The sequence below is a fragment of the Agelaius phoeniceus genome, chromosome Z, assembly GCF_051311805.1.
Source record: "Agelaius phoeniceus isolate bAgePho1 chromosome Z, bAgePho1.hap1, whole genome shotgun sequence".
NCBI lineage: Eukaryota > Metazoa > Chordata > Aves > Passeriformes > Icteridae > Agelaius > Agelaius phoeniceus.
The window spans coordinates 69879960-69907950 of NC_135303.1; the positions used below are offsets into that span (position 1 = coordinate 69879960).

Below are 27991 nucleotides of genomic sequence, written 5' to 3' on the forward strand. Positions count from 1 at the left end.
TACTTTAGGCTTTACTGCATCAAATCTGAAAGGACGGGGAAGTGGTACCTTGATTAAAAACCCCTACTGGTGAGAAAGATAGTCAGTCAGTCAACAACTTTTATTGACTGAACACTGGTATGAGTTTGGCTCTGAAGCACTCGCCCGGCTTGTCCTGCAGGTCTCGCAGAGGTAGAGCCAGAAGAGTGAAGCACAGTTCGAGGATACTTAGCAGCAGTGGCTTGTGATATGGTTTGCTGAAAAGTAATCAGATACATCAAAACACTTAATGACACAAAACATTCACATTAAAATAGCTCTAGGTGAGCTGTAGTTTAAAAAGAAAGACCTGCAACCTAACAAACTGAAATACACTTTTCAAGAAAGAAAAAAATAAATGGTCATTTAACAGAAAGAGGAAGATTTTTTCCTTTCTTATCTGTAATACACTTTTTGGAATACAAAGTGCTAAACTTCCAATTAACTATGTATTTTGAGCTTTTATCATCTCAGTCTTATTTCAAGGTTGGTTTGTTTTAGTATTTTACCATACTATTCACAATTTTCCCCTGTAGTGCCAATTTTCCTTTTGAAGTATTTGCTATAAGGCAGTCCCTGAAAGATCTTTGAAAATAAAAGGTTTGCAATTTTATTAAGAAGCAATTTTCTGCCCATAAAACTAGCCACCTTGGTGTAATAAACCATATTTATTCTGCTCTTTATCAAGGTAAATTCTCTTCCCTCTCAAATTAACTCAAGACAAACACTTAAGATTTATATTTGCAGAACTGGTATACAGAATGTATCTCCAGGGCTGTCACAGTTATTACATTTTTGGAAGTCAGCTTTTGTAAACAGTAGTTCAGGTGCTTTCCTTGTCACACTAGTCACAAAATCTGAATCCAGAAATTGTTCTTAATGAAATAATTACCACACTGAATCTCTAAACTCCTAAGAACATAAAATTTAAACATCAATTTCTGCTTAGGAACCCAAATTCTTGAATTCTTCTATGTGCAGGAAGCCACATGGCTGTGAGTCACAGGAGGAGATGGGGGCCTTTTCTGCTTTTGCTACTACCATGATGGTGAGGAGATTGAGGGTATTTGGGGAGCTGGGAAGAGACAGAGCCAGGACAGGTGACCCAAACTGACCAAAGGGATATTCCAGACCATGTGGCACCAAGCTCAGTGTATAAAGGCGGGGAAAGAAGCAGAAAAGGGAGGGACATTTGTGGTGATGTCATTTGTCTTCCCAAGTAACCATTTTGCATGATGGGCCCTGGCTCTCCTGTAGGTGGCTGAACACCTGCCAGTGCATGGGAAGCACTGAATTAACTCCTTGGTTTGTTTGCTTGTGTGCACTTGTGTGCAAGACACTGCTTGTGTGCAAAACCTTTGCTTTCCCTATTACACTGTCTTTTTCTCAACCCATAAGTTCTCCTGCTTTCACCCTTATGATTCTCTCTGTTGGGGGAGTGAGTGAGTGGCTGTGTGGGGCTTGGCTGCTGCCTGGGGTTAAACCATGACATCTCCTCACCAGTGCCTTCTACACAAAGACACAAGGTACTGTTTGCTGTTTTCAACAGGCCTAAAGTCTGAGCTTTGTCTAATACCACTTCACAAGGTAATTTTCTTCAAACTATTTCAAGATGTGTTGTAATAAAAATACTTTAAGAACATAAATACACAATCTGATTTACCTGAGTGACTGGATGATGCTTCTCAACAATAACTGAACTCATGGGTGGAGCAACTCCCATCACTGCTAAACTCCCAGAAGCTCTGGATTTTTGTCCCATATCAGCTCGGCCTGTGATTCGAGCAGTGATTGTTCTTCCTGCTTTCTGTTGTGCAGATGTTATTACTTTTGGCATGGACTATAAAAAAATTAAATATTAATTAGTAAAAAATTCTAAACATAATATTTACAATGCTAGGTGTTTCTGCTCAGTTTTATCTACCATATGCCTAAATGGAACATGTGATGTTGCAGGTAATCCAATTACATTACACAGGACTGAATTTTCTCCACCTGGCTGCAACCAGGATTACCCAATTTTTTCTACTTGTGTGATAGCATTTCAAGTAAATTACTTCTGTTCTGAGGGAAATAAGACTAATTTGACAGAAATCAAGAAGCATGGATAGTTTAGCTTTGCTTGCTGACTGCATGCTTGAGTGACAGCTGAAGGTACTTCCATCATTGTGGAAAACCTTTCTAGCAATGACAGAGCAGATAATAAAAAGCTCCCATGCATACAAAAATGCATCTTTCTCTGACAGCTGATAGCAAACTGTGTCAAATATGGAAAAGAAAGGAGGGCAGTTTACCACGAAGCACAGAAGAGGGAATGAGGGAAAAATTTCCAAGAGCAGGATAATGAGACAAGGATATGAGCACTTTCCATAACAAAAGTCAAACACAAATTGTTCCTGTTGCACTATACCTGAGTGCACTCTTCTATTCTTCACTTTGCCACACTGCCCTACCTAGAAATAGAATTTAAAACTGCTCCTAGCATAAATGAGTTTATGTAACATAAATGAGCATTTTCAAATGCTCATCAAATGAGCATTTCAACCTAGTGTCTTCATACTGCTAGGTAAACTCTATGGCAGTGTCCTCAACTACATACCTGTGTTGCTCTGAGAAATGCACAAATAACAATACCCAAACTAATATTTGTTATGATTATGTCCTAAAAGAAGAAAAAAAGTTAACTTTAGCATGTTACCAGTTTTTGCGTTGATGTCACACCAGATCCTGATGTCGTGCTAGTGATGATAACTGGAGAATCAGAATCTAGCCTGGTCTCAGGAGTGCTTGCATGAGCCAGATGGCAACAAAACTGAAATGAAACCAGAGTTTATACAGAATGAGTACTACTTTCTAGAAAATACAGTTTTGCTCCTTAGATAGCCAGTTTTTTCACTATTCCAATTACCTTTTTAATTGAAATGTCTTTGCATATATTTTACCTCTAGTTTACTGTTTATTGTCTAATATAAAATTACTTGTCTAAAAATTGTAGAAATGGGGTGAATTACATTTGTTACTATTAGAATGAAAAGTCAAGAGACAGGCATGCACATCATTTCTGTTCTAACCTACTCTCTAGCATGATACTGTTTTACAGTGGTAAAGTTTTGAGGATGACTCCAGGGCAGGTCCAAAACAACCATGCTACTAGATTATGATCTGGCTAAGTTGGTATGACAGGACAATAAGCTGAGTTCCCTCAATGTCTGTATGTGTTACCCTCCTAAAAAAGGAGTCTGAAGTCAAGCCAGCTTTTCATCTTTTGAGAATATACTAAATTCAGGTTTATTACAAAAAACCCTCTTAACAGCTTTTTTTCCAGAAAGAACCTTAAGAGAGCAAATTATACTTATTGTAGTGACCTTGTCTTTGTTAGTTTAATGCATTTTCACTAAAATAAAAAAGAGCTTAATGAAAGTGCAGCAAGCCACAGCAGCTTTGTCCCATTCACAGTGCAGTCTGAACACATCTGAACTCTCTTCAAAAAAGCGCGAATCAAGGTATTTCTCTTTTGTCACTAGGAAATACAGTTCTGTTCCAGCTATGTGCTTACCATGTTTTCCACCTGAACAGCAGCTGCTGGTGGAGGTGGTGGTGAGGGTTGATTATATTGTGAAGGAGGTGGCCTTCCTGCACCAGTGGTCGCATGATCATTTCTTCTGCTTCCTACATCTATTATTAGAAACAAAAAGTAATGGGATAAGCATATAATCTAGCTAACCCTAAGGGGTGGGGATATGGGGGAAGATAAGTTACAACGAAAATTTTAATATTTCTTTGGGATTTCTGTATAATCTAATAAAAAAGAGCAGGCTGTTCTTTATAGAGGTAGGCAGACAGATATAAACAAACATTCCTGTATTTTACCCTCTTTTGAGATGCTTATAAATGTTTTTAAAGGGACTTGTTTCTCTATGTCTCAACATTTCTGTGGCACATCTCTCCTACTTGTAGTGCAGAGAACTGAGGTTCTTCCTACTGCTTGGCAAAACTAAAATCAGTGTGCAAGTGGTGCTCTTATCCTAAGAGAGAAAATCCAGTTTAGGTAGTACAACACAAAGGTCATTTGCTCATTCCAGGAACTAGAGTGACACCATGTGGTAGTTGTGTTTGGTTTTTTAAATTAGCTGAAATAAGAAGGAAAAATAAAAGGAAAGTGCTTCAAATCTGTGCAATACTTATAGATTTCAAGAGTCAAAGGGTACTAGAATGTGCATTTTCTACATATCTATGTGTGTACACACACATTAAGCTTAAGCACAGGCAGGACCAATGCAGAGTTATAGATCAGTAAGATCTGATCTATTTTACTGGAGGAAAACAGTATTAGGAGTTTTATAAGCAAAAACTTATGAATTCCTGTGGCGTCAGTGTTCTTTTAAATACATGAAGAGGTTAAAATAATCTTAATATACTACTAAGTAAAAAAAAAGTCATCAAATTAGGCAGGTAACTTTAACACCATCAACACTGACACTAAATATTATGAAGCCATCAAGTTTGAGACACATGCACACTATTAATAAATACACTGTAATGATATATGATATGTATTTTACCTGTAGATTTTGTGTATATTAAATGTAAATTAAAAAAAACAAATAATAAATTTGTAAAGGGGTGAAATTCTGCATTTTATGTCCAGTGACAGTAGGTGGCACTGCAGTGTTCATATAAATTTATAATTGCTGACTGGCACATTGAAGTTTTGATGTCCACAGATCAAAAGACTAGAAACAAATCACAATAATCTTCTCTGATGTTTGCAGTCCTCCAGTGTCCTAATCACTGTTCTACCTGATTAAGAATGCGGATCAACAGTTGTTCAACCATATTAAACAATTATGTAACTAACTTCATTAAAACCACCATATGGCTGTAAGGAAAACACAGTATGATGCCTGGGGCAGGGAAGAAGGTAGTACCAGAGGTGGTGGAAGCTGATGACCTGCTCAGGACTGAGGACAAAAGAGTCTGTGAAATGTTATGAAGCCTGATTAAAAAGCGTAATAGTGGACACACAAATAAATGAGTTATGAGTACCCTAACATGCAGCACAACAAAATCTTTAGGTGTTGTGCTGGTGTAGAGTATCAGTTCCAGCTTCTTAGTAAAAATCAAGCAAAATTTTGGGTCCATGAAAATAAAGGGTTGGTCACAACTATTATAGAGCTCAGTTTTCTTTATTTCCTTACTACTTACTCTCATTTTTATAGGTCTACAGAAACAATGCTTTCACACCAGTCAAGTGTGTGAAAGCATAAACCTTCATTATTAGGGAGACCTGGTGTCTGTTGCATGTTTTTTTAAAACAACAGACAAACAAATAAAAGATAATGCTTCAAGATAGAATAATTCTTAATTAATAACACAGTGAAAAATAAACTGCTTGGGAAATGCCCTGTAATTATATTTCCAAACCCAGTACCTTCAAAAAATCATTCATTCTTAACCTTCTACCAATACTGATCCTAAATTTTTACTAGCACACAGCTACACTTTGCTAATGTCATATTAATTTCCTAAGCAACTGCACAAATACCACTTTATGTTTAACAGGCTTAGACAGCTGCTCAGGTAAGTATCTGCTTACATCTTCTTCAGGTTTTTATTTTCTCTATCTACCTTTTTTGGTGAAGAATTTCTCTAAAGTAGTTCAGAAACTTCTGTATAAGATTGTTAAATTTAGCAACTGAAGTTACTTGTCTAAGGCTATTAATCACTGCCAATACAGATAGCTGTTGAGCCACACATAGCTGTGGCACTCCTGCTGGCACAGCTATTTTCTCTTTAACCTAGGTTGCTCCACCAGCACAATTATGTTCCTACTGCTACGGATTGTCTCAGTCTGAGAGAGTGATTTCATTGTATCTGTAAGCATGTGTAGCACTTCCCTGTGTAGCTGCACAGGTTTTACAGGTATGCTGCTGATAAAAATAGACTGGTGTTTCCTGTTCTGGCATGGAGTTACATCTAAATACAGAACCTGAGAGATTTGCTTGCCCTTTTTACATTCAAAAGCAGGATTAAGAAAGAAGGGAGAGCTGTCTGGGAAAAGCTGATTCATGGCACACTGAGATGCCAGAGTAAAAAGGAATTTTCAGGATTTTGTCTAAATGCTCCATAACCTGGTGTTTTAAGAAGTTTGCCACCTTTGACTTCCTTTCCTGCCTTCATCTGCAATTTCCCACTTTCCCAGCAATGTGGGATGAAGAGAACATGTTCCTCCTTTCAGCTACAGCTGTATGAAGTCCAGCCTCAAAGTACTTCTCAACATATTCAACAGGACGTTTTAAAGCAATAAAAGTTTAATAAACTCTGTATTGCCAAAAATTCTCAAATAAAAAAAAAAAAAAAAGAGAAAAGGAACTCCATTAAAACAAACAAACAAAAAATCCCAAACACATCCAACAAAAATGCACGCACGCTACCAGATTAAACCTGCTAGTCATACTAACCAGGATCTGGCCTACTGTCCTTGCTCTGAAACATGGTCATTGCTTCCAGATTCAAAGCACATACACCACGCATAAAGGCTTTCTTCATGGTGTCTTCATACTGATCTCTTTCAGTATGCAGTCGCAGAAGCTCAGATCTTGTCAGTTCCAAAGCAGCAGTTAACTACAAAACAGATTAAGGAAACAAGTCTCTCTTACTTCTCAATGCAAACTACAAACATATTCATCAATTAATTTTAAAAAGAATATACTATATTTACAAAGACAGAGCTTCTCACTTGAAAACCTCTGCTTCACCAGAGATGAACAGCTCATTGTAGTTCCTTTGTAGTACAGCACAATATTAATAATATAGCATATCAAGGAGAAGACTATTCAAAAGATATAGGACTGCCAGACTCTACCTAAGCAGAAATACATCTTTGCAAGCTTTTGTGTTTTAGAAATTGGCATCTGGCACAACCCAGATCTCTGCAGAAATATGGGTTCATTCAACAGAAGAGCAAGTCTTCTCTGATGATGATTTAAGTATAAGGGTAAATTTTCATCACCAGTGTCTCTTCTCTAGATACTGTAAAAGACTAAAAAGGCTGAGAAAAGATCAGATCAAGTTGCTACTTATGGTTTTTGTGCTGTTAAGACATATTTGGTAAGCCTGTTCTTAAAATTCTAGGTTTAATTTCTTGCTGAAATACAAACCTCTTAAAAATGATATTTTAAAACTGATTACTTAGCATGCACCAATGCAGAGGTTGACAATTTCACCTCAAGCTCTGAAAATTCTTTAACAAGCTTAATCAGCAAGCTAAAGAAAAATCAAACTTAATTTCAGCCTTTAACAGAATAGCTATTACAGAAAAAAAATAAGGTACTCATCATGATCATTCAAAGTAATAATGGTCTTCTATTTGCATTGTCTCCTTCATTAAGACCTCAAAATGCATAGCCCATAGTAACAGAATGCTGTTAGAAAACAAATGGCATTCCCATTAGTAGGCAAACAGAGATTTGCCTTATTTCAGGAAGGTACAACTTATTTCATCTGTGCATGCACACTGGCAACATTTTATATCAGATGCAGGGAAAAAAAGGCATGTCTAAAAACATTACAAAGATCTTAGATCCATTCAGATCTTCTTGCATACTTGGGAGTTCTGTTCTACTGGAAAATACTCATGTTTGATAGGTTTGCTGAGAAAGACACACTTTGGAGGAACAGGGGTTGGGAGTCAAGGAGCAAAAGAAGAAAAAAAATTGATTTTACCTCTGCAATTTTTGCTTCAAAATCATTGGTGAGCTGAATGCACACATCTTCTGCCTTTAACTGACAGGCTCTTGCTACTTTGTCTTTCCATTTTTCTTCACTAACAGAGCGCCAGGCGGCCCACACTTTCTTCATCAAAGCTGTCTGGAAATGTTTATCTGCCATTCGAATTGCATATTCCTTAGGAAGTAAACACAAACACATCATAAAAAAGTTCTGGGTTGATAAAAAGCTCAGTACTTTACTGTGGTTGCTTGTTTTACAGCTTATTACACAGACCACAGTAGGAACCCCTTAAGTGAGTTACAGGTCCTGCAGTGAAGTGTTACACAAGGAGCATCAGCTGTTCAGTGCACATGTGCCAATGCACATTACTGTCCTCACCATGAGAAACTGTGTTTGTGAGCTCCTAGGCTACACACAACAGTGGTCTTACTCCTAGTTTAATGACACCAAACAACAATCTCACATACCCACTGTAAACAGACATATGAAGCCATTTGTTGGGTATGTGGCACATTTGGATTCACTACAGGAATCATATAAAACCTGCAGTCAAAAAGATTGCAGGTAGTTATCATAAAACTTACATTTTGAATAAATTTAGACTTCAGGATTGTTTAAAAACTACTTTAAAACAACTCTACTATTCTACTCTATTTCAAAATAGTCAGCAGACAACAGATTTTTTTCCATTCCAGAGAGTATTTTGACAGCAACACTCCTTTTAGAACTGATCTTTTCAAACTGTTATTTGACATTGTCAAACACATCAAAATAGAAACACCATGATTTCTTCAAACTGTAAAAAGAACTGCAGCAGCTCTGACTCTTTTTGAGTTCAGAGGTTTAATTTTCACTGCATTTTGATTTTGTGCACATACCTCTTGTTTGGCTTTAACATGCTGAATCCGCCACAGTGTAAACTTTCTCATCAACGTTACTCTCTCCTTTTGCTTTTCTAATGCTTGGGTCAAGTTAGTAATTACCTGCAAAAATATTCATTAACACTATTTCATTATCTATGATCACTGTAAGATCAAAGATAATGTACTTTATGTCTCACTTATTTTTCACTTACAGCACTTGCTTTTAACAGATGCTTTCTACTGAAACTTCCCCTTACTCTAATCAAGTAAGAAACAACAATCAAAGTTCAAATGAGAAGTAAAATTCCCGTGGCTTTGACACTCAGATTGTGGCACTTCCATTGTGTAGTTTTAGGAAAAGTTCGACTCGATTGTTATTTCGTCCTACATTTGCTGGTTTCTGAACATTATATTGCATTTCTCATAATTAAATGTTACCACAGCATAACATCAGAAGAACTTCTTATTTCAAAGAGACTTTTAATAAATCAGAAACATTTATATTAGAAGTTTGTTTCAGTTGTCTGAAGAGAATAAACAAGCTAAGTTGCTGCTATAAACCAGAAAAACCTTATTAGAAATTGTTACTCTCTTTAGAAGTTCTCATGAAAGATAGTATATAAGCTTAAAGCAATTAAAACATTTCAGAGGCAAGATGTCATACTGGACAGAGACTGCAACCCAGCAATCTCTAAATTTAATGAGCACACATGAAGAGCTGAGGTTCCCCAACTAAAAATTAAGCCAGGTATGATGCAAATTTGGTAGACCAAATCTGAATATTACTCCCTACTTCTGCCTAACTTCTTAAGCTAGATTCTGCCATCAGCCATATATGAGCAACTCCAATGGTCAACAGTGGGACTTTGGGGAATAATGCAAAGTTATCTTGGGACTTTGGGGAATAATGCAAAGTTATTTTAACTACTGCATAAACATTGTTGCAACAACATTTTATGACAATACATGCTAGCATATGTTAACATTATATTGCATTTGTTACAAGTAATAATTATTGAATATACACTAATTAAATGAATGATAACTAAAATTAAAATAGAAAACAAATTAAATTGATATGTTAATTACTTTTGTTGAAAAAGTATCATAAAAATCAATTTTCAATGCTGCATACATACTGCTACACATTAGAAGTCTTAGCCTAAGTCTATTTTTGTTAATTAGCATATTTTTGCTAATTAAATAAATTAGATTCTTATTACACATTGTAAATCTTAAATGCTTTACAATGTGTAATAAGAATCTAGTACTTGTAATATTTGTTGGGCTGATGGACCTTGGTTTATGTCCATATGAGGATACAGCAGATTTCATAATTATGGAATGATATGCAGAAGCATGGAAGCACTGCCACCTTCCATTCAGGAGGGAGCAATAGTAATTTTCTATTCAAATGTTTGGGTTTTTTTCCTTAGAATCAGAACTTTAAAATTGGCTGAAGAAACAATTTCTTTGGCAGCAAAAAATGAAATAGAGCTTTCAAAGTATCACTGAGAATTATTGCTCAGTCATTGAGCTATGGCTATCATTGTATGTCAGTCATTAAATAAGACTGACATACAATGACAGCCAATAGAATTAGATGTTTGAAAGGTATAGGCTGAAATAGCCATGCTCAAGGTACTAGTTACATGGTATAAGACTAATCCAGTTATTGTAATCTTACAACATTTATATTTGCTTGGTCTTTAAGATTAGTCTGTTTTCTAAACGAACACAGAACACTATCTTCATTCACATTTTAACTCCTGTAATGTATGTTTTTTGAAAATGTAAGTAGGAATTAGAAACCCAAACTCCATTAAGTGTTCTCAAGTACTAGGAAATATGTTCAGGGTAGCAGAAAGAAAACTCATTTATGTTGTGATTGCAAAACTGCCAAGATTTTATATCCACTTTCACACTTCTATTTAATTTTCAGGTTGTTTGCACTGTTGCCAGCAGGAAAGTGTAAACCAGACACTCCAAATGTCCAATCTTAAGAATATGTACAAAAGTCGAATTCCTAAGAATCTTAAAATAGAGGCTCCTCAACATTTAAAACTGAGGAAAACCAATCTAATAATTGAAAATTTAGAGGCTTTTGAAATATAAGAGCTAATAAACTCACCTACGCCTGTGTGAGTTCTTCATGAAATATATGAGAAACAAGACTAGACTAGATTTAAGAAACAAACAATGCAAAATATAGCACATATGATGTGCTTTCATTGTTAGTATAGACAACTCTATTAGCAACCATGATTATTTTTCTACTATACAGTCTGAATGTATTATTTACTTCTCTATGTTACTTGCTTAAAAAAAATGTTGTTCAAAGAGATGGACCAAAAAATTTAGTGTAGGTATTTTTAAACAGAGAGGAACTGTTAAAATATAAAATTGAGTTACTACCTCATCTTTCCTGCTAATAGAGATTTCATAAGTATGAAGTAACTCTTTCAGGTTTTCCATCTCATTCTGCAGTTGTTTCACTTGTGTGTCATGTTTCTCTTTCTCTTGTCTCATTTGAAGCTTGTGTTGTTGAATCAAATTAAGTTCCCAGTTTTTCAGTTCAGTCAGAATATTTGTCTGAAAGGTTAAAAGGATGACAGTAATGCAATGAGTTTATTTCCTCTCTATAATTTTAATCTTAAAATACTTAGCAATTAAGGAGACACAAATATTTGCAGTGATACCTTCATTAACAGGCTGTGTACAGCTATATTACCAGAAAAAATGAGCTATTGAATCATGGTATCAGAACATCCCTAATGGAGACAGTTATTCCAAAGTTTTTTGAAAAAAGATATTCTGTGCTACACATGCTTATGTACAATATGCAATAACAACAAAAAATACCATTCTCCCAGCAATCACACTGAAACTTCTCCAGCACTAACTCTACAATACAATGATATCTGTGAATGATTTTTAAGGATTCCATACAATATAAATACCTTAAGACTTCCACTCCAGAGATCAACTATATTTTCTATTTGAGTGACTTTTCCATCTAGTGAAGTTAATTCAGTCACTGTGGTTTTGCTGACTTCTCCTGGACCGTGTGTGGAAGAAGTTGCTTCTGGAAGAGCAGGTTGTTCCATACCAGCCTGCTTCACTGATGTTGAGACTGAAAATGAAACAAGACAATAAGAACTGACACTCTGGAAAGGCTGACTGGTCCACATTTTGGATGGAAGTCAGAAGACAGACAATGGTAAAAAGGAAATAAAATATTTATGACACCAGAAATGTCCTTTACCCACATAAGAAAAACCAATCCAATTTTAATACATGCTTTCTGGACACACATATTTAAGCTGACAATCCAATTGTAACATAAGTAAATTCAAAAGTAATGCTCCCTTAAAATACAGTATCTTAATATAAGTTAATTTGAAAGAGAATGATCACAGCAACCACCAAAAATACAGCCAGAAAAAACATCTCTAAGTGAAGGCTGCTTGACAATCAACATCGCAGGTAAACAATCTACTAACTTCTGCCTTTTTTCTCAATGAGCCTGTAAACACCTGAGGTCTGTGCTGTTCCTTTACAAATTCACAAAGTAGCCTGTGGATATATTTTGATGTTAATACGTTCCTGCATCCATTTTTCTTAAAGCCTTAAATTTGTTAATCTAATTAGCGTTCAAGCAATTTGAGAAAGGACATATCTACTATTAATTTATATAGTACCTTATACAACAAATCCTCACTTTCAGGAGGTGTGGTACCACTAAAGCTAGTTTGCATGCATTTGAGCTGATAATAAAGTTAATATTTAAGTAAACTTGGGAAGTAAAATATTGTTTTATATTTAGTTATTCCTTACAGAAAATTTGTTATTTGAGTTGACAACTGAATAAAAGAAAATTAGAAGAGGTATTAGCAGATTCCTGCTAATTGCAACAAACACAATAACTTCAAAAAAACACTCTTTTTTCATAAACAGAGAAAACCTCCAACATTTTAGTCTTCACTTCTGAAAACAAGTATTGTCTGATGGGTACTATTTTTTGATTCAACCAAGAAGAGATAAGCTTATCTGTCACAAAGCAGTACCTTCAGTGGACACTAGAAAAGTGTGTTTTGAATTTATTTAAGGCAGAGCCTGATGGTTGATATTCTTTTACAGTTATTTTTACTGTTAGGTCTCCTTTCCTAAGGAAATGAGAAGAGCTGCCTGGCTAATACTCTCTGCCACAAAACCACTACACTCATGCTCCAAAACAAAAGGGAAATAAGGAAGAACTGGGATGCAGAAGCAGTTACAACTGCTTTTTGATATTTCTCTCAAGGTAATACACAACCACACATCATAAAATTAACACCAGCTTGAGCTAAAGGAGTGTCATCTAACACACCATTTCTATAGACTAAATGTCCTATCCTATAGCAAAAGCAAAAGACCATAAAGAGATTATTCCTCATCACAGAGTAAATTAAAATCAGGCTTTAGCTTTTTGTCATTGTTTCTCCTGAAAATGACGGAAGTATTGCTAAAGTAGTGGCAGAATTTGAATATTTGTTGCTTGTAAAAATGTCCAAAATACATGACATGCCAGACAGATGATCCAGATTACTTGAAATATATCTAATTTCTGTGATGAAGAATCTGGCTGGCATATGACAATAAAATTATCTGGCACTGTTACCATTGTCAAATATTCACAGTTTTGTCCTTCACCACTTTTCCCCATTCCTGCATGTCACTCCTTCCTTAAGCTGTAACATGAAATGCCTGAAGTTTTGTTTTTATTTTTAAACTTCTATTACTTAGTTAGATTACAAAGATATCCTACACAGCACAGTTTGTAAGATACCTTCAAAAAAAACCGGGAAACCCAACAGAACAAAATGTTACCAATCAAAACAGGATATTAAAATAGGCTCACAACTGCCATAGTCTGAGAATCACAATATTACTAGTTCATCACTACCTTCCCCTTAATTCTCCCTATGAACAGATTATCCTAACACAGCTTTCATTTCTCTCATTTACCATAGGATGTATAATATCTTCATTGAATCCACCAAGTGTATCTGTTACATGTTTATAACATCATCTTATAAAATTCATCTTGGCCTTCCAGCATTGCTATAATTTTCTACAGTTGTACACACATTAATTTAATTCTTATTTCTAATGCTCTATTTCTGTCACCTCTACTCCCTCCATAGAGTTATATGATGTCACTCAGTTACAGTGCACTAAGGTACCAAGGACACTAGAACCATTTGGATATGATAAGTATAGAAATGCACTTTATTAAATAATCTCCACACACATTTACTGCAACAAATCTCTAGACAGAGGTAATGAAATTAGCTGTTTATCCAGATGTCTGTTACTACAGTTGAGCTTTTTTGTGTTGTTCTAGTATCTGACTTTTTCTGCTTTTATTAAGTAAATAAGCTCTGACACTGTTCTCACACATTAGATGCTATTAGTGGCCCAAGCTGAGCACAGCAATTTGCTAAAATGTTCTAAGAAGTTTAATGGATATATACTGAGGACTAGCAGGCTTGAAGAGAAGGATTTTTTCCACTCTTTGGGTATGAGTCATCATTGCACATCTCTGCAACAAATAATTTACTGCTCCAGTCTTAGTAATTTTCAAATTTAATCAACTAAACTGATAACAAGAACAGGAAATGAAGTTTTATGTTTCAAAGTTTAAAAACATTTGGACATTGAACTGAATTAAACAGCATGTTTATTCCAATTACTTCTCTTATTTGACTGAAAGCTGTTAGGGAAGATACCATGTATACTTAAATTTTCTGCAACAAATAGAGATTACAAGTAATCAGTGTTCTACCACCATAATGGTAGCATCCAGACCAAAGAATACTTCATAACCAGAACTTCATTTCAGAAGGCATCATATGGCATTGAAAACTCTGTCGGTTCCAATACCATCACATGGAGAAGGGGAAAATACATTGTAAACTTGAGAAGCTCTGCACAAGAGCAAACTTTCAGATTTTAACTCCAACCTCAGCACATTCAGTCATTTTGTTTTACAGTTATAGAACACTAACCTATTAATTTATGATTTTGTTATTTTAACACAGTAGCAGCAATAGAGCCAAATGTCAAAAAGCCTGATTTTTAGTATGAACAAGCAAGCAGTGCCAAAAGAATGGAGTTTAACAAAAAAAATTAACTGCCCTTCAGAAAAAAACCTGTTAACAATCCCATCTGATCGGCATTAGAGGTAGAGCATTAAGCTTGAATTTAAGCATTAGAGGTATAGTATTAAACTTACAGTTTTCTCATTGTTCATTCAAAGTCATGTTATTATCATCATGAAAAAAAGAAGATATTCTGAGGGCATTAACACTGTGGCCAGCATGACTTCAATACATAATCACCATCAATCAATAGTAGTGATTATATAGAAGAGTTCAAGATTTTGATCAGATCTTCTCCTAGAAGCTGAAATAACCTTTTTACAACTAGATTGTTTCCAGCTTCTCTAGGAGGTATGACCCATCTCTCTCGCAGACTGAGAAGACACACTGATATTTTGAACAGCAAACACATATTTTGATAAAGTAGCAAAGCAAAGGAAACTTGTTTATAGCATTTTAATTGACAGAAGCAGGATGAATCTGTGTAAATATTGTTCCTGTCTCTTGTGTTCTCTGGGAAGTTCAGAAGCACCTTTTTTACTGTCTTTAATCACTTTTTTTCCATTCTGTGAATGGAAACAGATCTGTGAACTGCTGCAGTGTGGGTCACTCTTCCATGGGGACTCTTCCGGGTCCTTTCGGGTGTTTATTTTTAGGGTAATGTAGGCCTTGTGTTTTTCTGGCTTCTCCTATTTCTCTGCATGGGGTGCAGTCCTGCAAGGAGAGGCTGCTCCAGTGTGGGTCTCCCACGGTGTCACAAGTCCTACCAGGAAACCTGCTGCAGCATGGGCTCCTCTCTCCACAGGTCTGCAGGTCCCTGCTCCAGTGTGGGCTTCCCATGAGGTCACAGTCCCCTCTCAGACACCCACCTGCTCCAGCGTGGGTCTGTCTCCTCCATGGGCTGCAGGTGAATCCCTGCACCTCCCTGACCTCCATGGGCTGCAGAGGCACAGCTGTCTCACCATGGGCTGCAGGGGCATCCCAGCTCCAGGGCCTGGAGCATCCCCTGTCCCTGCTTCTCCAGTGACCTTGTTGTGTACAGAGCTGTTCCTCTCACATATTCTCACTCTGTTCTTCTGTGGTCACAATTACAACGATGCAAAACTTCTTTTTCTTCTGAAATCTCTTATCACAGAGGCATTACCACCATTTCAAATTGCCTCAGCCTTCGCCAGTTGCACTCCCATCCTTTGGAGCCTCTAGGGACTGGCTCTGGTGGACATGGAGGAAGCTTCTGGCAGCTTCTCACAGAAGCCACCCCTGTAGCATCCTCCATTACTAAAGTTTGGCCATGCAAACCCAATGCAGTGCAGAAAAAAAATTAAAAAGTAAGAGCAGAGTTACAGGGAGACAGGAGACTTTTGGGTTGCTGGCTAAAATTTTCTCTTCAGACAAATATGATAGAAAATAGAGTATACAGTCATGTACCAAGAAAGTGTAAGAGTCTGATTCTGATATTCTTTCTTATGAACAGCAGTATAACACATCACAAAAAAATCCCTTACAAAACAATATTCCACTCAAACTGGGAGACAAAACTCTAAGCAGAGAGCATAGAGGACAATACCCAAATTAAAATTTGCTCCATAATATAGTTCCACATAGCTGGGTTTGAAATTTTCTACTGTTTTAAGAGCATCAACTCAGGTTGAGAAATAGTTCCAGCAGCTGACATTAACTGCTCTACAAATCAAGAGTTTTGCAAGTGTACTCGAATCCTGACAATCTGTGACTTATAATGTGACTGATCAACAATGGAAGAACATACAGAGGAGGTAAGTACTCTGCTCATGGAGCTCTGGAAAGAATACAGGGAGTGACCACAGCTGCTTTAAAGGAAGCTGAAGTAATCTCAGCATAGGAAGGGGCTCTGGGGGGCCTTTGTTTCTCACAAAAGACTGCACCATTTGAGGGGATCAACTGGCCTTAGCTAAGTGTGAACGCTGAACGCATTTATGTGCTACCCAGAGAAGCATGGCTTGAGCCAGCCCACATATATATAAAAAGCAAGCAGCAAAATGAAGCAGCAAGTATAAAAAAAAGCAAGAAGCAAAATGAACTTTCAACATAGCAATAGACTTGAGCTGGCTTTAACCCACACACACTGTCGCAGCAAGTGGGGACAGCTTGTGTCATGATAGCTCATGTACAGCTTGTCATGATAGCTCATATACAGAGACTGGCAACAGGAGTCACAGCTGCACTGTGATCTGCATGCTGCAGACATTCTGTGGTATGACATTTTGCTGTAATGTTCACCTAAGTCCTGCTCAGACTTCGGCTAACTCACAGCTAGGAGTGTGCCATGAGGTCAAGGCAAGAGCAGCACATAAGCAAGATATGATGGACAGAAGGGCTAAAGGTCATTATGCAGCTGTCATAAGCTACCACTCACTATCTCCTGCAGCCTTAATCCTTCTAGCAGCTGCTTTAGAATCTAAAAACCTAAAGAAATAGTACTGACCAAACTTCCAAGTTGGAAGGTACAAGTATGTCACTTGTTCCTCTAAACAGCAGACATAAAGCCATCCACAACGGTTATAAAAGTGAAAACAAAAAGATAGTAAATATTTTTAAAATTAAATAGAATGATAAAGAATAGAAGTTAGTTTAAAGTCAGTTTTGCCTGATTAAGCTTAGCTTCCTAGAAAAGAAAGAATGCAGGTATATTTGTTTACGATTTCTTCTGAAGCAAAATTAACAGCAAAGCAAAATTCTCAATCTAATTGCTAGTGACAGAAGCAAACAACACAATTAAAAATATCCATGTTACTAATGCATCACAAGACCCTAAGTTTAGTGTCTTGTGATGCATTAGTAACATGGATAAATAAAATAACAAGAAATAAATTAAAATTAGAATAACAGGATTGAATTAAAAAAGTAAGAATGACATTCATGCAGTGACATGATTAGTCATTACACAAAGCCCTTTTAAGGTAATCCTCCCTTCCATTGAATCATTGTTTCTATATGTTTCTAAATTTCTCTATCACAGCCCTACCAGCTTAAGCAAAACCAGCTGTGACACATCAAATGTCAATGAAGTATACTGTAAGTAAGGGTATTCCTTTTTCTGTTATTACACCAACCACCTTTAAACATCAGCACCACAAAACACAAAGAACTGTCAGCACATCAACACTGTCATCTGAAAGCAATGCCGGGGACAGAACCTTTCAGGGAATATGCCTTCCTACATTTCTTGTTGTGCAAAATGCAAATGTACTACAACTGACATACATGTATTTTTCAAACTAAAGCTATTAAAAAATGTAAGTCATCAAAGTTGTATCATTGTTCTTGTAAGCTCAACACATAGCCTTGGGCATACTACCTGGAGTATTACGGTGAGTGGTATAATCTGTTAACCTGGAAATTCTTTCAGATGGTCTCTTTTCTGAGGCAGGTTCTGGAAACTTTGAGACACACTGCTCAAACTTCGGAGTCACTACAGTATAACGAAACAGCTCTTCATATTCATCCTGTTGCAAAGTGGTGACAAAGAATTATAAAACTATAATTACATTTTTAAAAATTAGGCATATGTAAAAAGAAGTGCATATTATTTTCCATAATTTTGAGAGGTTTGTTTTTTATTATTATGGTGTAAACAGAGAGGATTTCCCCTAAAGCTGCAAAAGTGAGCTGTTTTCCTACAATGACTATAATAATTTAACTTTCTCTTGTTTAATGTTCACATTCCTTCTTAATACAACTATATGCACTGCAACAGCTGCACAGAAAGACTCTATGAGATTCCAGCATTGGATACTAGAATAGGCATCTAAACAAGAACTGGAAAAAAACTCCAGTCCCAGATCATCTAAGTTATTAATTGGCCCTTATTATTTCCAATGACTACTAGTAGTGCTTCAAAGAAAAACATGTATTTTTATAGCTATGACAAAGATGCTACTGAACACAGTCACACTTCACACTCTGTAACATTGCAATTTCTCTGGTGGAAGTTGTAAAGCCAATCATCAAAAGTGATTTGATTATACTCAAGTTTTTTTAGAAAGGATATAATTATTCTCACCTTATATTATTTATTTTTAAAATTATACAGGTATACGGAATGTATATATATAACTTAAAAAGAAGCTTTCCTATTAAGAAGCTATAAACTTCTCTAACTAGTATGTGGCATTATGCTACACACCTAAGTAAGCCAATTAATATTTTTTTGAAACCTCCTAATGAAACAGATTTTCAGGATGAAGGTATTTAAGTGTTCATTGCAAAACCGTAAACAATCTGTATTATAGCTTAAACATGCAATCTAGTAATTAATTAAACAAGTACCACTACCAGTTACTTACTACAACAAATAAAATCTACTAAAGATTTGCAAAACAATGCCCATTGGAAAACACTATACCAGGTCACTAGCAGTTATTTTTACTTCACTTAGTATTATGACATTAGTTCTGTTATATCACATTAGAATCCTAATGAGGTCAAATCTCAAAAACCAAGTGTGAATTCAAAAATTAATTTCCTCTTAAACCTGGGGGAAGTTAGAGTGAAAACAATCAACGAAAGGTACCAATTACATGCAATATGTTTTTGAATCTAACAACTGAAAAGGATAATACTTCAAAACTCTCAGTGTAACTTGTATATTTTTGTGTGTTTCAACTAATTAGAGAATTTAAGAAGCTAGGTTTGGTACATTTACTCTGCATTCTAGTTTCCATTTAAATGTCCATTTCCCATCTTCTAATCTATCACGTTCAAAGTAAAAGCCTAAATAAATGTGTATGAAGCTATAGAATTACAAATACATGATGTATCTTTTGGACACGCAAGTGTGTCACAATCCATGTAAAAGGTATAGTTAGCTGCAAATCAACAATTTATTAATTTTTCCACAGACAAATCTTTCTAAATGTATACAGTTTAAATTTTAAAAGATATCAAAAGAAGAAAACAGATATCTTTAGATCTGTTACTCAATCAGGAATTGCATGGAACCATACAAAACTCCCTCAGGAAAATCTCAGCTGAGTAAAAAAGCCAATATTAGCCTTAACTAATAAAAATTAAATGATTCTGCAGATGTTAGATCACACCTCTGTCTTCTTCTAAGAGATCATGCAACCAAATAGCAACTTAAAACTAATTCTTCCCAACAAACAAGTTAGTTCTCAGACAGAGCTGATCCAGCTGCTTCCATGATCAATTCAAAGGACCTAGTAGGTTAGATGTCAGATGCAAGTGGGTGTCTCATGTTGAGTCACTTAATTTATTCACTATCACACAATATGTCCAACTATAGACATGCTTAGCATTCAAAATACGGGTATCAAGTTATGTCAGGAGATTTCTTTCAAGTCCTAATTCTTTTATTAAAACTCAAAGAATCCAATCTGTACAGAAATACGCACTCTTACGCGCCAACAGAAAGTGTCAATAAACAGCATCCAGTGACAAATCTGGAAATAAATGTTCATAAATTACAATATTACAACACTGTTGAAATGAAGTTGAAAGGCAAATATTAAAGAAAGTACAGTATCCCAGTTGTAATCAGAAACTTAGACACACAAAAAAAAGAATCCTGGAGACAGCAGTGGGAATATGTATGGAAACACTGAGTGATTAAGTGTATTCCTCATCTTAAATACTCCTTAACAAGTATGCTGCAACTGGAATGCAATATTGACCAGTACATTTAAAATAAAACCATAATAAAATTAAAAATATATCTTTGGTTTATTATTGTGGTTCTGCTTTTAACAGAACTTTCAAGCTGTTCTGTCAACTGCAAGTAATTCTGTTAATGTATAAAACTAGAGGAATGTAATTCTATGACCTGAAGGTCTGTGGAGTTTTGACTATTTAATGCCTTGATTTTGTAGAAGAAAATGTAGTGATGTAATGAACAAATGGCACAAAAAAAAAAAAAATGTTTTTTGATAATTTTTTTCTATTTTAAAATAAAAATCTACAGATACTGCAAAGGATTGCAGTCAAGGTTACTAGACAATATGACAAGAACAGATTGAATGGATAAAGTCTTGCATAACAATTATAAGTATAATGGACATTCTCTAAGAGCCAGTGGATTTCTTTGTCAGGAGAAAGTAATAAACTGGCCTCTATTTAAAAGCAACATGTTATCAAAAAGGCCCAAACAAACAAAACAGAACAGACCTTCCAAAATTATCTAAATGGAGTAGAGTACTTCCCTGTCAACATTCCTATTGATCAGCTGTGACCTCAGTGTTGTTCTTTTCCAACAGTAACCAACTCCTACCAGGGGTAGCTTTAGGCTTGTCTAGTTTGGAGAAAAGGAGGCTAAGGGGCCTTGTTGCTCTGTACAGCTTCCTGAGCAGGGGAAGTGAGAAGAGATGTCCATCTCGTCTCCCTGGGACCCAGTGACAAGAATGAGTGGGAATGGTTCAAAATTGTGTTGGGGAGGATCAGATTAGACATTAGGAAGCATTTCTTTACTGAGAGGGCAATCAAACACTGGAATGGGCTTCCCTCGTGAGGGAGAGTGTTGGATGCCAGGAGCCTGCTCTTTAAGGGGCACTGTTTAAGGGGGCATTTGCACAATGCCCTGTAATAACATGCTTTAACTTTTGCTCAGCCACAAAATGGTCAGGCAGTTTGGCCAACAATTGATGTAGGTCACTTCCAGCTGAGCTATTCTTCTCTAGACATGTTCTCATTCACAAAACAGTCGCTCATTAGTATAAGTTTATCATTATCTACACGATATATAAAATATACGATTACCTGTGATTACCAGGTGGCCTTAGAGCCTCCTTGATAATCACAATCAGGTCATAACAGAAAATTCTGGTCCTTCAAAATTTGTAGCATGATGCTTTTATCTTGTTCTCTGACTACAAAAAGCATTGGAAACACACATGCATTACTATTCCTAAAAAAAGATTATGAAAACTTATCCATGAGATACAAGCACAAATAGAGACATACATGAACTGTGGAAATTAATTGCCCCATAAAATGTTGTTTTAAAGGTACAAGTCAATCCAAATAGTAAAAAAAGAAAGAAGAAAACCCTTTAATTAAACAGTGTTGCTACTGTACATGCCCATTTCACTATGTGACAAATGTGGAGATGCACTTCTAAGGGCAACTAGCAAAACATGTTATTGCCAAAACCATCCTGGTTTGGACTGTATCCTACCGAAGGAAAAAAACCACACAATCTACTATGCAAATAGGAATAAACAATTATTAAATTATGAAAATCTGCTGCTTTCAAAAGAATGGTACAAAGACTTTATCCAGTATCCTTGCATCCTCTTGAAAGCGTGACGAGCACAGAAAAGGCAACCCCCTGTATTATAGGTACAGAATGTCCTAATGTATTTGATGCAGAAAGCAAAAAAAACAAAACAAAAAGCAATCATTTCCTTTCTGTGATTAACTTGGCCATAATACTACTCCAAGGGAAATAAATCCATTTTAAAAAATTCAGTTTTTACAAAACTGACTCATGGGGAAAGCCTAAAATATAGTTACTCATCATCTCTCAAAAGTCATGGGTTTCTATCCCACTGTGTCAAATTCTGGCTTCTTGATAAAACTTAACACAAATAAAGAATAACACTAGGAAAAAAAGCTGAGAAAACTACCTATTTTACTTGCTGCTGATCAAAGTCTAAAGTTTAGGTAAGAATTTTTACATAAATTTCTTGTGAAATGCACAGAAATGGAATCTAACTGAACATATTTTCGTAACAATATTTTTTGCAGCCTACTTTCTTTCTTTTCCCTAATATTTTTATTATTTTCCTATGTATGTAAAACATAAAAAAGATGAACATTTAGTTAGATTTGCTCACAGTTATTCTTTACCAAATAAAATGCCATGACAGTAAATCAAATTATATTGCCTCTGTCCTACCTGAGGATCTGAAGAAACAGAACTGTCCTGAACAAAGTCATTTGGGAAAATTGGACTTGTGCTTTTCTCCTCATCAGATGACATTCTGCACAAAGTAACTCTATAAAACAGTAGAAGCTGAACTTCATTTTTCAGTTTCAGTACATAAACATATATTCACCAATATTTTCCCCAGAAACAGATTCTGCTGTTACAACTGGATCAATGCCCATTCTGTGCACTAAACTGATTGAATAGTCTCATTATATAATGCTGCAAACTGTCTGATCCAAACCATACTCAAAATAATGGAAATATTTTCGCTAACTTATAAGAAAACAAGGAAAGACCCCAAAGCAACAATGTCAGTTGTTGCAGTTACAGATATACTCCTGTGTCATTTTTATTCACACTGTATTACTGTATTGCCTTTTAGCTTATCAGGCTGTTTCAGTACAAAATTCCTACAGAGCAACATAAGAATGTATAAGCTACACCGTGCCCACCCACTATGTTACCTCAGCCACAGCCCAAGATAAGATAGTGCCCTGAACACTCCTGTTCAATACCCTGGATCTTACTGGTCAACATCAGTCTCCCATCTCTATTTTGAGTTTCAGGCCCAGGAACATGAACAGCTATGGAAGGACAAGTAACACCTTAGGTTCAATAAATATCAACCATTCCAGCAATTTCTTAGCAAGACAGTGAGGCATTCTTTGAATATTTGGGAAGTAGGCAATGTTGAAGAATTGATAATAAGCTTGAAGACCTTGTGAAAGATATACATATCTTTTAATCAAATACAGCCTTGTATAGGTCTTTCAGTGAAGAACTGAAGCTCTTGTGATAAGATTTGACAGAATAAAGGGAAAAGGACTCTAAAGAATATGGCAGAGGACGGAAAGATGAAAGGAATTACAAAATGAGGCGGAACTGAGTATAAAGCAAGGTGAATTTTTTAATGAATGAATGGCAGAGTGATATAGGTGCCTGATGCACACAAAAGACAATTAGACACATTGACTAAGGAGTTGTCAGGAGAGAAGGCATACTACCATAAATAACCAGAGGAACTGATTGTACAGTGTAGCAAACAACTTGCAAGGAAAATTTATTTTTAGAGAGATCTTTACAACTGTCAGTTATAATATTCTTGTTTTTAAACAGATGCATTTTCTGACAGAAATGTAAATTTTAAATTGCTAGTTGTACTGTCATAAAACTGGCAGGAATATCCTACTTAAACACCAATGTTTCTCAAAGTATCAAACCCCCCACATAGTTCTCTATATCGGAATACAGATAGAAATTAATTATCCTCTTGCTCTTTGAGCTGTTCTATACACTGATTCTTCCTGCACCACAAAAGCTCTCTCTGCCATGGATATTTTTACACCTTTCAGAATGACAAGCTCATTTCTGTGCTGCTGATGGATGTTTAAAAAACAATATAAAGACAGTTTCAAATGCTGAGATTTCCTGTAGCTCAACGTTCAAAAGACATGATCACCATCTTCCTACTTCCTTCTGAACCCTCATATACCAAACACATTTTTAAAGTATAAAAATGGAGTCTAATGAAGGTTTACTTTGTACTTTTTATTCCTGTATATCTAGGAGTAGACAACAGAAGAAATACTACCTTCATCAGCTCCCCTTTTTTCATTGTCTCCTGGTCTGATAATTTTCTCCTTTCCTCTCTCACATTAAATATTACTTATATATATCCTTGGTTTTAGCCTCTCTACATAAGGAAATAGCTCTATAATAGCATTCTACCTTCTTCTAGCTGATAAAGTCTTTCAATACCAAAAAATACTTCTGCAATCCTAAAAAGTCAACTTCAATTTCATATGCATTCCTACATGGTTTCTCAAATTGTGGATCCTGACTACTCTAAAAACGCTGGATCTATTCAAAGACGTGCATGCATTAGTGAAGACCACAAAGAACCAACCATCTAGCACTTATAGGAATTATATGTGTGTTTGCTAAGAAGTTCTAAATATTGTCACACCTTCTCTTCTCAGAACACTTCAAAAGAACTAAACTATTGATTTTTCTGAGAAATAGGATGGCAAATGGAGTGTAATGTGAATACAGGTAAGTCCAAGGAAGTCAAAAAGAAAAGTTTTTACTGAAAAGTTTGTTCAGTAACTTAAGATCACTGTCCTGAGTTCTGTTTTCAGTTTTCTAAGATCATGCCCCTTACATGCAATCAAGTGGATCTGGCTCTCTACTTATCACTGAAACTACTCTCTGGTCTTCCAAAACTCAAAAGGTTCTTTCATCACAAGTGACAAAGCAAAGTGACCTCAGTCACTCATACAGCTTCCCCTCAAGGCCCTTCACCATCTTCTCCTTTGGATGCTCTCAAATAGCAGAATGTCTCTCTTACACTGTGGTACCTAGAACTGCCCCCAGCGCTCGAGGTGAGGCTGCCCCAGTGCAGAGCACAGCAGTGCAGAGCAGTGCAATCCCCTCCCTTGCCCAGCTGGCCATGCTGTGCCTGATGCCCCCAGGACACAGGTGGTCCTCCTGGCTGCCAGGGCACTGCTGACCATGTCCAACTTGCCATTGACCAGGATTCACCAGACCACTCCAGTGGAGCTGTTTTCCAGTTTGTTCTTACATCCAGGGTTGCCCTGTCCCAGGTGGATTTTCTGCCTTTGCGGAAATCAACAGCCCTACCTAATTTATATTGCCAACAAACTTACTCCAATGCCTGCATCCAAGTCAATTAGGATGTTGAAAAGCATCAGCTAAGATGGAGCCCTGTGGAACCGTCCAGGGGCAGGTCCCCAGCCTGATGTCATCCTATTCACTGTAAGCCTTTGTGCCCACCTCATGAGCCAGTAACTCACCCATTATGTAATGTGTTATCCAGCTGTGTGCCAGACATTTTCTCCAGAAGGATACTGTGAGAGACAGTACCAAAAGCTTTACTGAAATCCAAAAAGATCACATCAGCTGGTTTCTCTTGATAAAGTAGGTGGGTCATCTTGTCATAAAAGGGAATTAAGTTTCTTAGGATCTTCTTCTCATGAACCCACCCTGGCTGTGATCTAGGACTGCATCAATGTTGCAGACCAAAGCAAAGAACTCATCTCTGCCTTGTCAATGTCCCCATTTCTGAGGTGATCATCCTCATCATGTAACAGGATCATGTTATTTCTGGACTGCCTTTCATTATTGACATATTTTTAAAAATTACTTTTTATGTCCCCTACAGTACTGGCCAGCTTCAAGTCTAACTGAGCTCTGGCCATATAAATTTCTTGTTTATCATGGAGAGCTGAATTTCTGTATTTCTCCCATGTAATCTGACTTTGCTTCCACTGGGCATATGCTTTCCTTTTTTGCCTTAGCTTCAGAAGAGGATCCCTGCTCAGCCAAGCCAGCCTAAGAATAACTTGTCAGCTTTGATCTCAGTGAACAAGCACTAAGTACCACAAAATACCGGATAAGTTCTTAAAAGAGAAATCAAGGGATATTAAGAGACCACCTCTGGGTCAACAAACTAATTTGCTAAGCTGCAAATCATTATATGGGGAAAGACAAGTGAGAAGAGCATCCTCAAGTTTACCAGGTTCTTCTAAACTTATCTAAGCATCTGCCAAAATATATTTCTGACTTCATTAAAGAAAGATTCCTGCTAACAGCAGCAGTTTCTTCCAAGCCATAAGCATACAACTGCAGTAGTAACACTGCTACTTTTAAGAAACAGGATATTGGTCTGACTCAGCATTGTTGCTCTCCTCCTTAATTTTGAATTAATTAAGCTGTGCTCAGGTTTTTGTGCGTTTGGGTTTGTTTTTAACTAAAGATGATGCTTTCCAAATAATTTAGTGTTTCACTCGGATCAGAGGACCAACACCTAGGAAACAGAATGATGGGTAAGGTCAGAACAGACACAGTGGGTCATCCAGTCCAGACCGCCTGCTTAAGCAAGGTCATCCTAGAGCACATAGTACAGGATTGCATCCAGGTGGTTTTTGAATATTTCCAATGAGGGAGACTACACAACCTCTCTAAGCAATCTATTGCAGTGCACAGTCACCTACACAATAAAGAAGTTTCTCCTCATGTTCAGGTGGAACTTCCTGGGCATCAGTTACTACCCATTATCACTTGTCCTACTGCTTGGCACCACTAGAAAGAGCCTGGTCCATTGCCTTGGCACCTTCCCTTCAGATAATTATAGACATTGATGAGGTCTCCTCTCAGTTGTCTCTTCTTCAGGCTGAACAGGCTCAGCTCCCTCTGCCTTTCCTCTTTAAATGCTCCAGTCCCCTCAACATCTTTGTAGCCTCTGCTCCCCCATTCCAGGATTTCCATGTCTCTCGTGTCCTGAGGAGCCCAGAACGGGACACAGCACTCCAGGTGAGGCCTCACCAGGGCTGAGTACAGGGGCAGGATCACCTTCCATGACCTGCTGGCAATGCTCTTCCTCATGCCCCCCAGGATACCATCGATATTCTTGGCCACCAGCACACGCTGCTGGCTCATGGAAGCTTCTTGTCCACCAGGACCCCCAGGTCCTTCTCCACAGAGCTGCTCCCCAGCAGAGCAGCCCCAGCCCGTGCTGGTGCCTGGGGCTGTTCCTCCCCAGGTGCAGGACCCTTCATTTGCCTTTGTTGACTTTCAGATGGTTGTTTTCTGCCCATCTCTCCAGAGCGTTGGCCATTCCTCCCAGCTTCGTGTTCTCAGTGAATTTGCTGAGGAGGAATCTGCCCCTTCATCCATGTCATGGATGAACAAGCTAAACAGTTCTGGGCCCAGTACCGAGCCTAGGGGACCACCGTCAGTGTCCCTGGATAGAACTACAGTGTCCCTGATAGAACTACACCTCCTGGCAGTAGAGGCAAGACATACTCCTTGCCTTTAGCCGTACCCCCTTGCAAAGCAGCGCTGCTCACGCTTTTAACTCCTCACTCCAGCAGCTCCGCAGCTGCCCCCGAGGCCGGCAGCGCCCACAACGCGGCTGCCATGGCAGCTGGGGACAAACAGTGACAATCCGCTGAGTGTCCCACAGAAACCAGGGAGGCACAGGGGTGGTCAGGCGGCCGCGAATACGATAGATTATGAACAGGAGATTCTCCTTTGCTTTTCTTATACAGGGCTTTCAAAGCAACCAGCCCAACCCGGGGGCACGGAGTGCCCACTGGCACCCCCAGGAAACTCGGGGTGGGCCTGCGGGCGCCAGCGCGGCCCCCAGGCAGGAGCAGGGGTGGGTGCTGTGGGAAGGACGGCGCGGCCCCGGCCCCCCCCGCTCACCTGCGGGCGCCGGTCGCGCCGCCCTCGGCCCCGACGGTTTCAAACTGCCGGAGCGGAAAAGGAACCACGGCTGCGATAGGCTCAGG

The 27991-nt window shown here is 37.4% G+C and overlaps 1 protein-coding gene across 3 annotated transcripts; it reads right to left on the reverse strand.

Moving 5' to 3' along the window:
- Nucleotides 1–79: 79 nt before the first annotated feature.
- Nucleotides 80–27991, reverse strand: POC5 (POC5 centriolar protein). Of its 3 annotated transcripts, XM_077171206.1 has the most exons (12): nt 27906–27978; nt 22647–22746; nt 18093–18240; nt 11573–11745; nt 11028–11204; nt 8628–8732; nt 7744–7923; nt 6480–6642; nt 3575–3693; nt 2717–2830; nt 1682–1858; nt 80–236 (listed from the first exon to the last, which is right to left on the reverse strand). In XM_077171206.1, exons 2-12 carry the CDS (start codon nt 22728–22730, stop codon nt 87–89), a joined length of 1590 nt encoding a protein of 529 aa, XP_077027321.1. In that variant the 5' UTR covers nt 22731–22746; nt 27906–27978; the 3' UTR covers nt 80–86. The 3 variants fall into 3 exon arrangements, with proteins under 3 accessions (XP_077027321.1, XP_077027323.1, XP_077027322.1); XM_077171208.1 differs by lacking the exon at nt 22647–22746 and having other exon boundaries at nt 27906–27991; XM_077171207.1 differs by lacking the exons at nt 22647–22746; nt 27906–27978 and adding an exon at nt 20149–20199.

Coding starts and splice junctions, on each gene's coding strand:
- POC5 (XM_077171206.1), bottom strand. CDS start 22,730: ATGTCATCTGATGAGGAGAAAAGCACAAGTCCAATTTTCCCAAATGAC. Junction 18,241..22,646: donor CTGTTTCTTCAGATCCTCAG/GTAGGACAGAGG, acceptor ACTTTGCAACAG/GATGAATATGAAGAGCTGTT. Junction 2,831..3,574: donor CTGTTCAGGTGGAAAACATG/GTAAGCACATAG, acceptor GTTTCATTTCAG/TTTTGTTGCCATCTGGCTCA.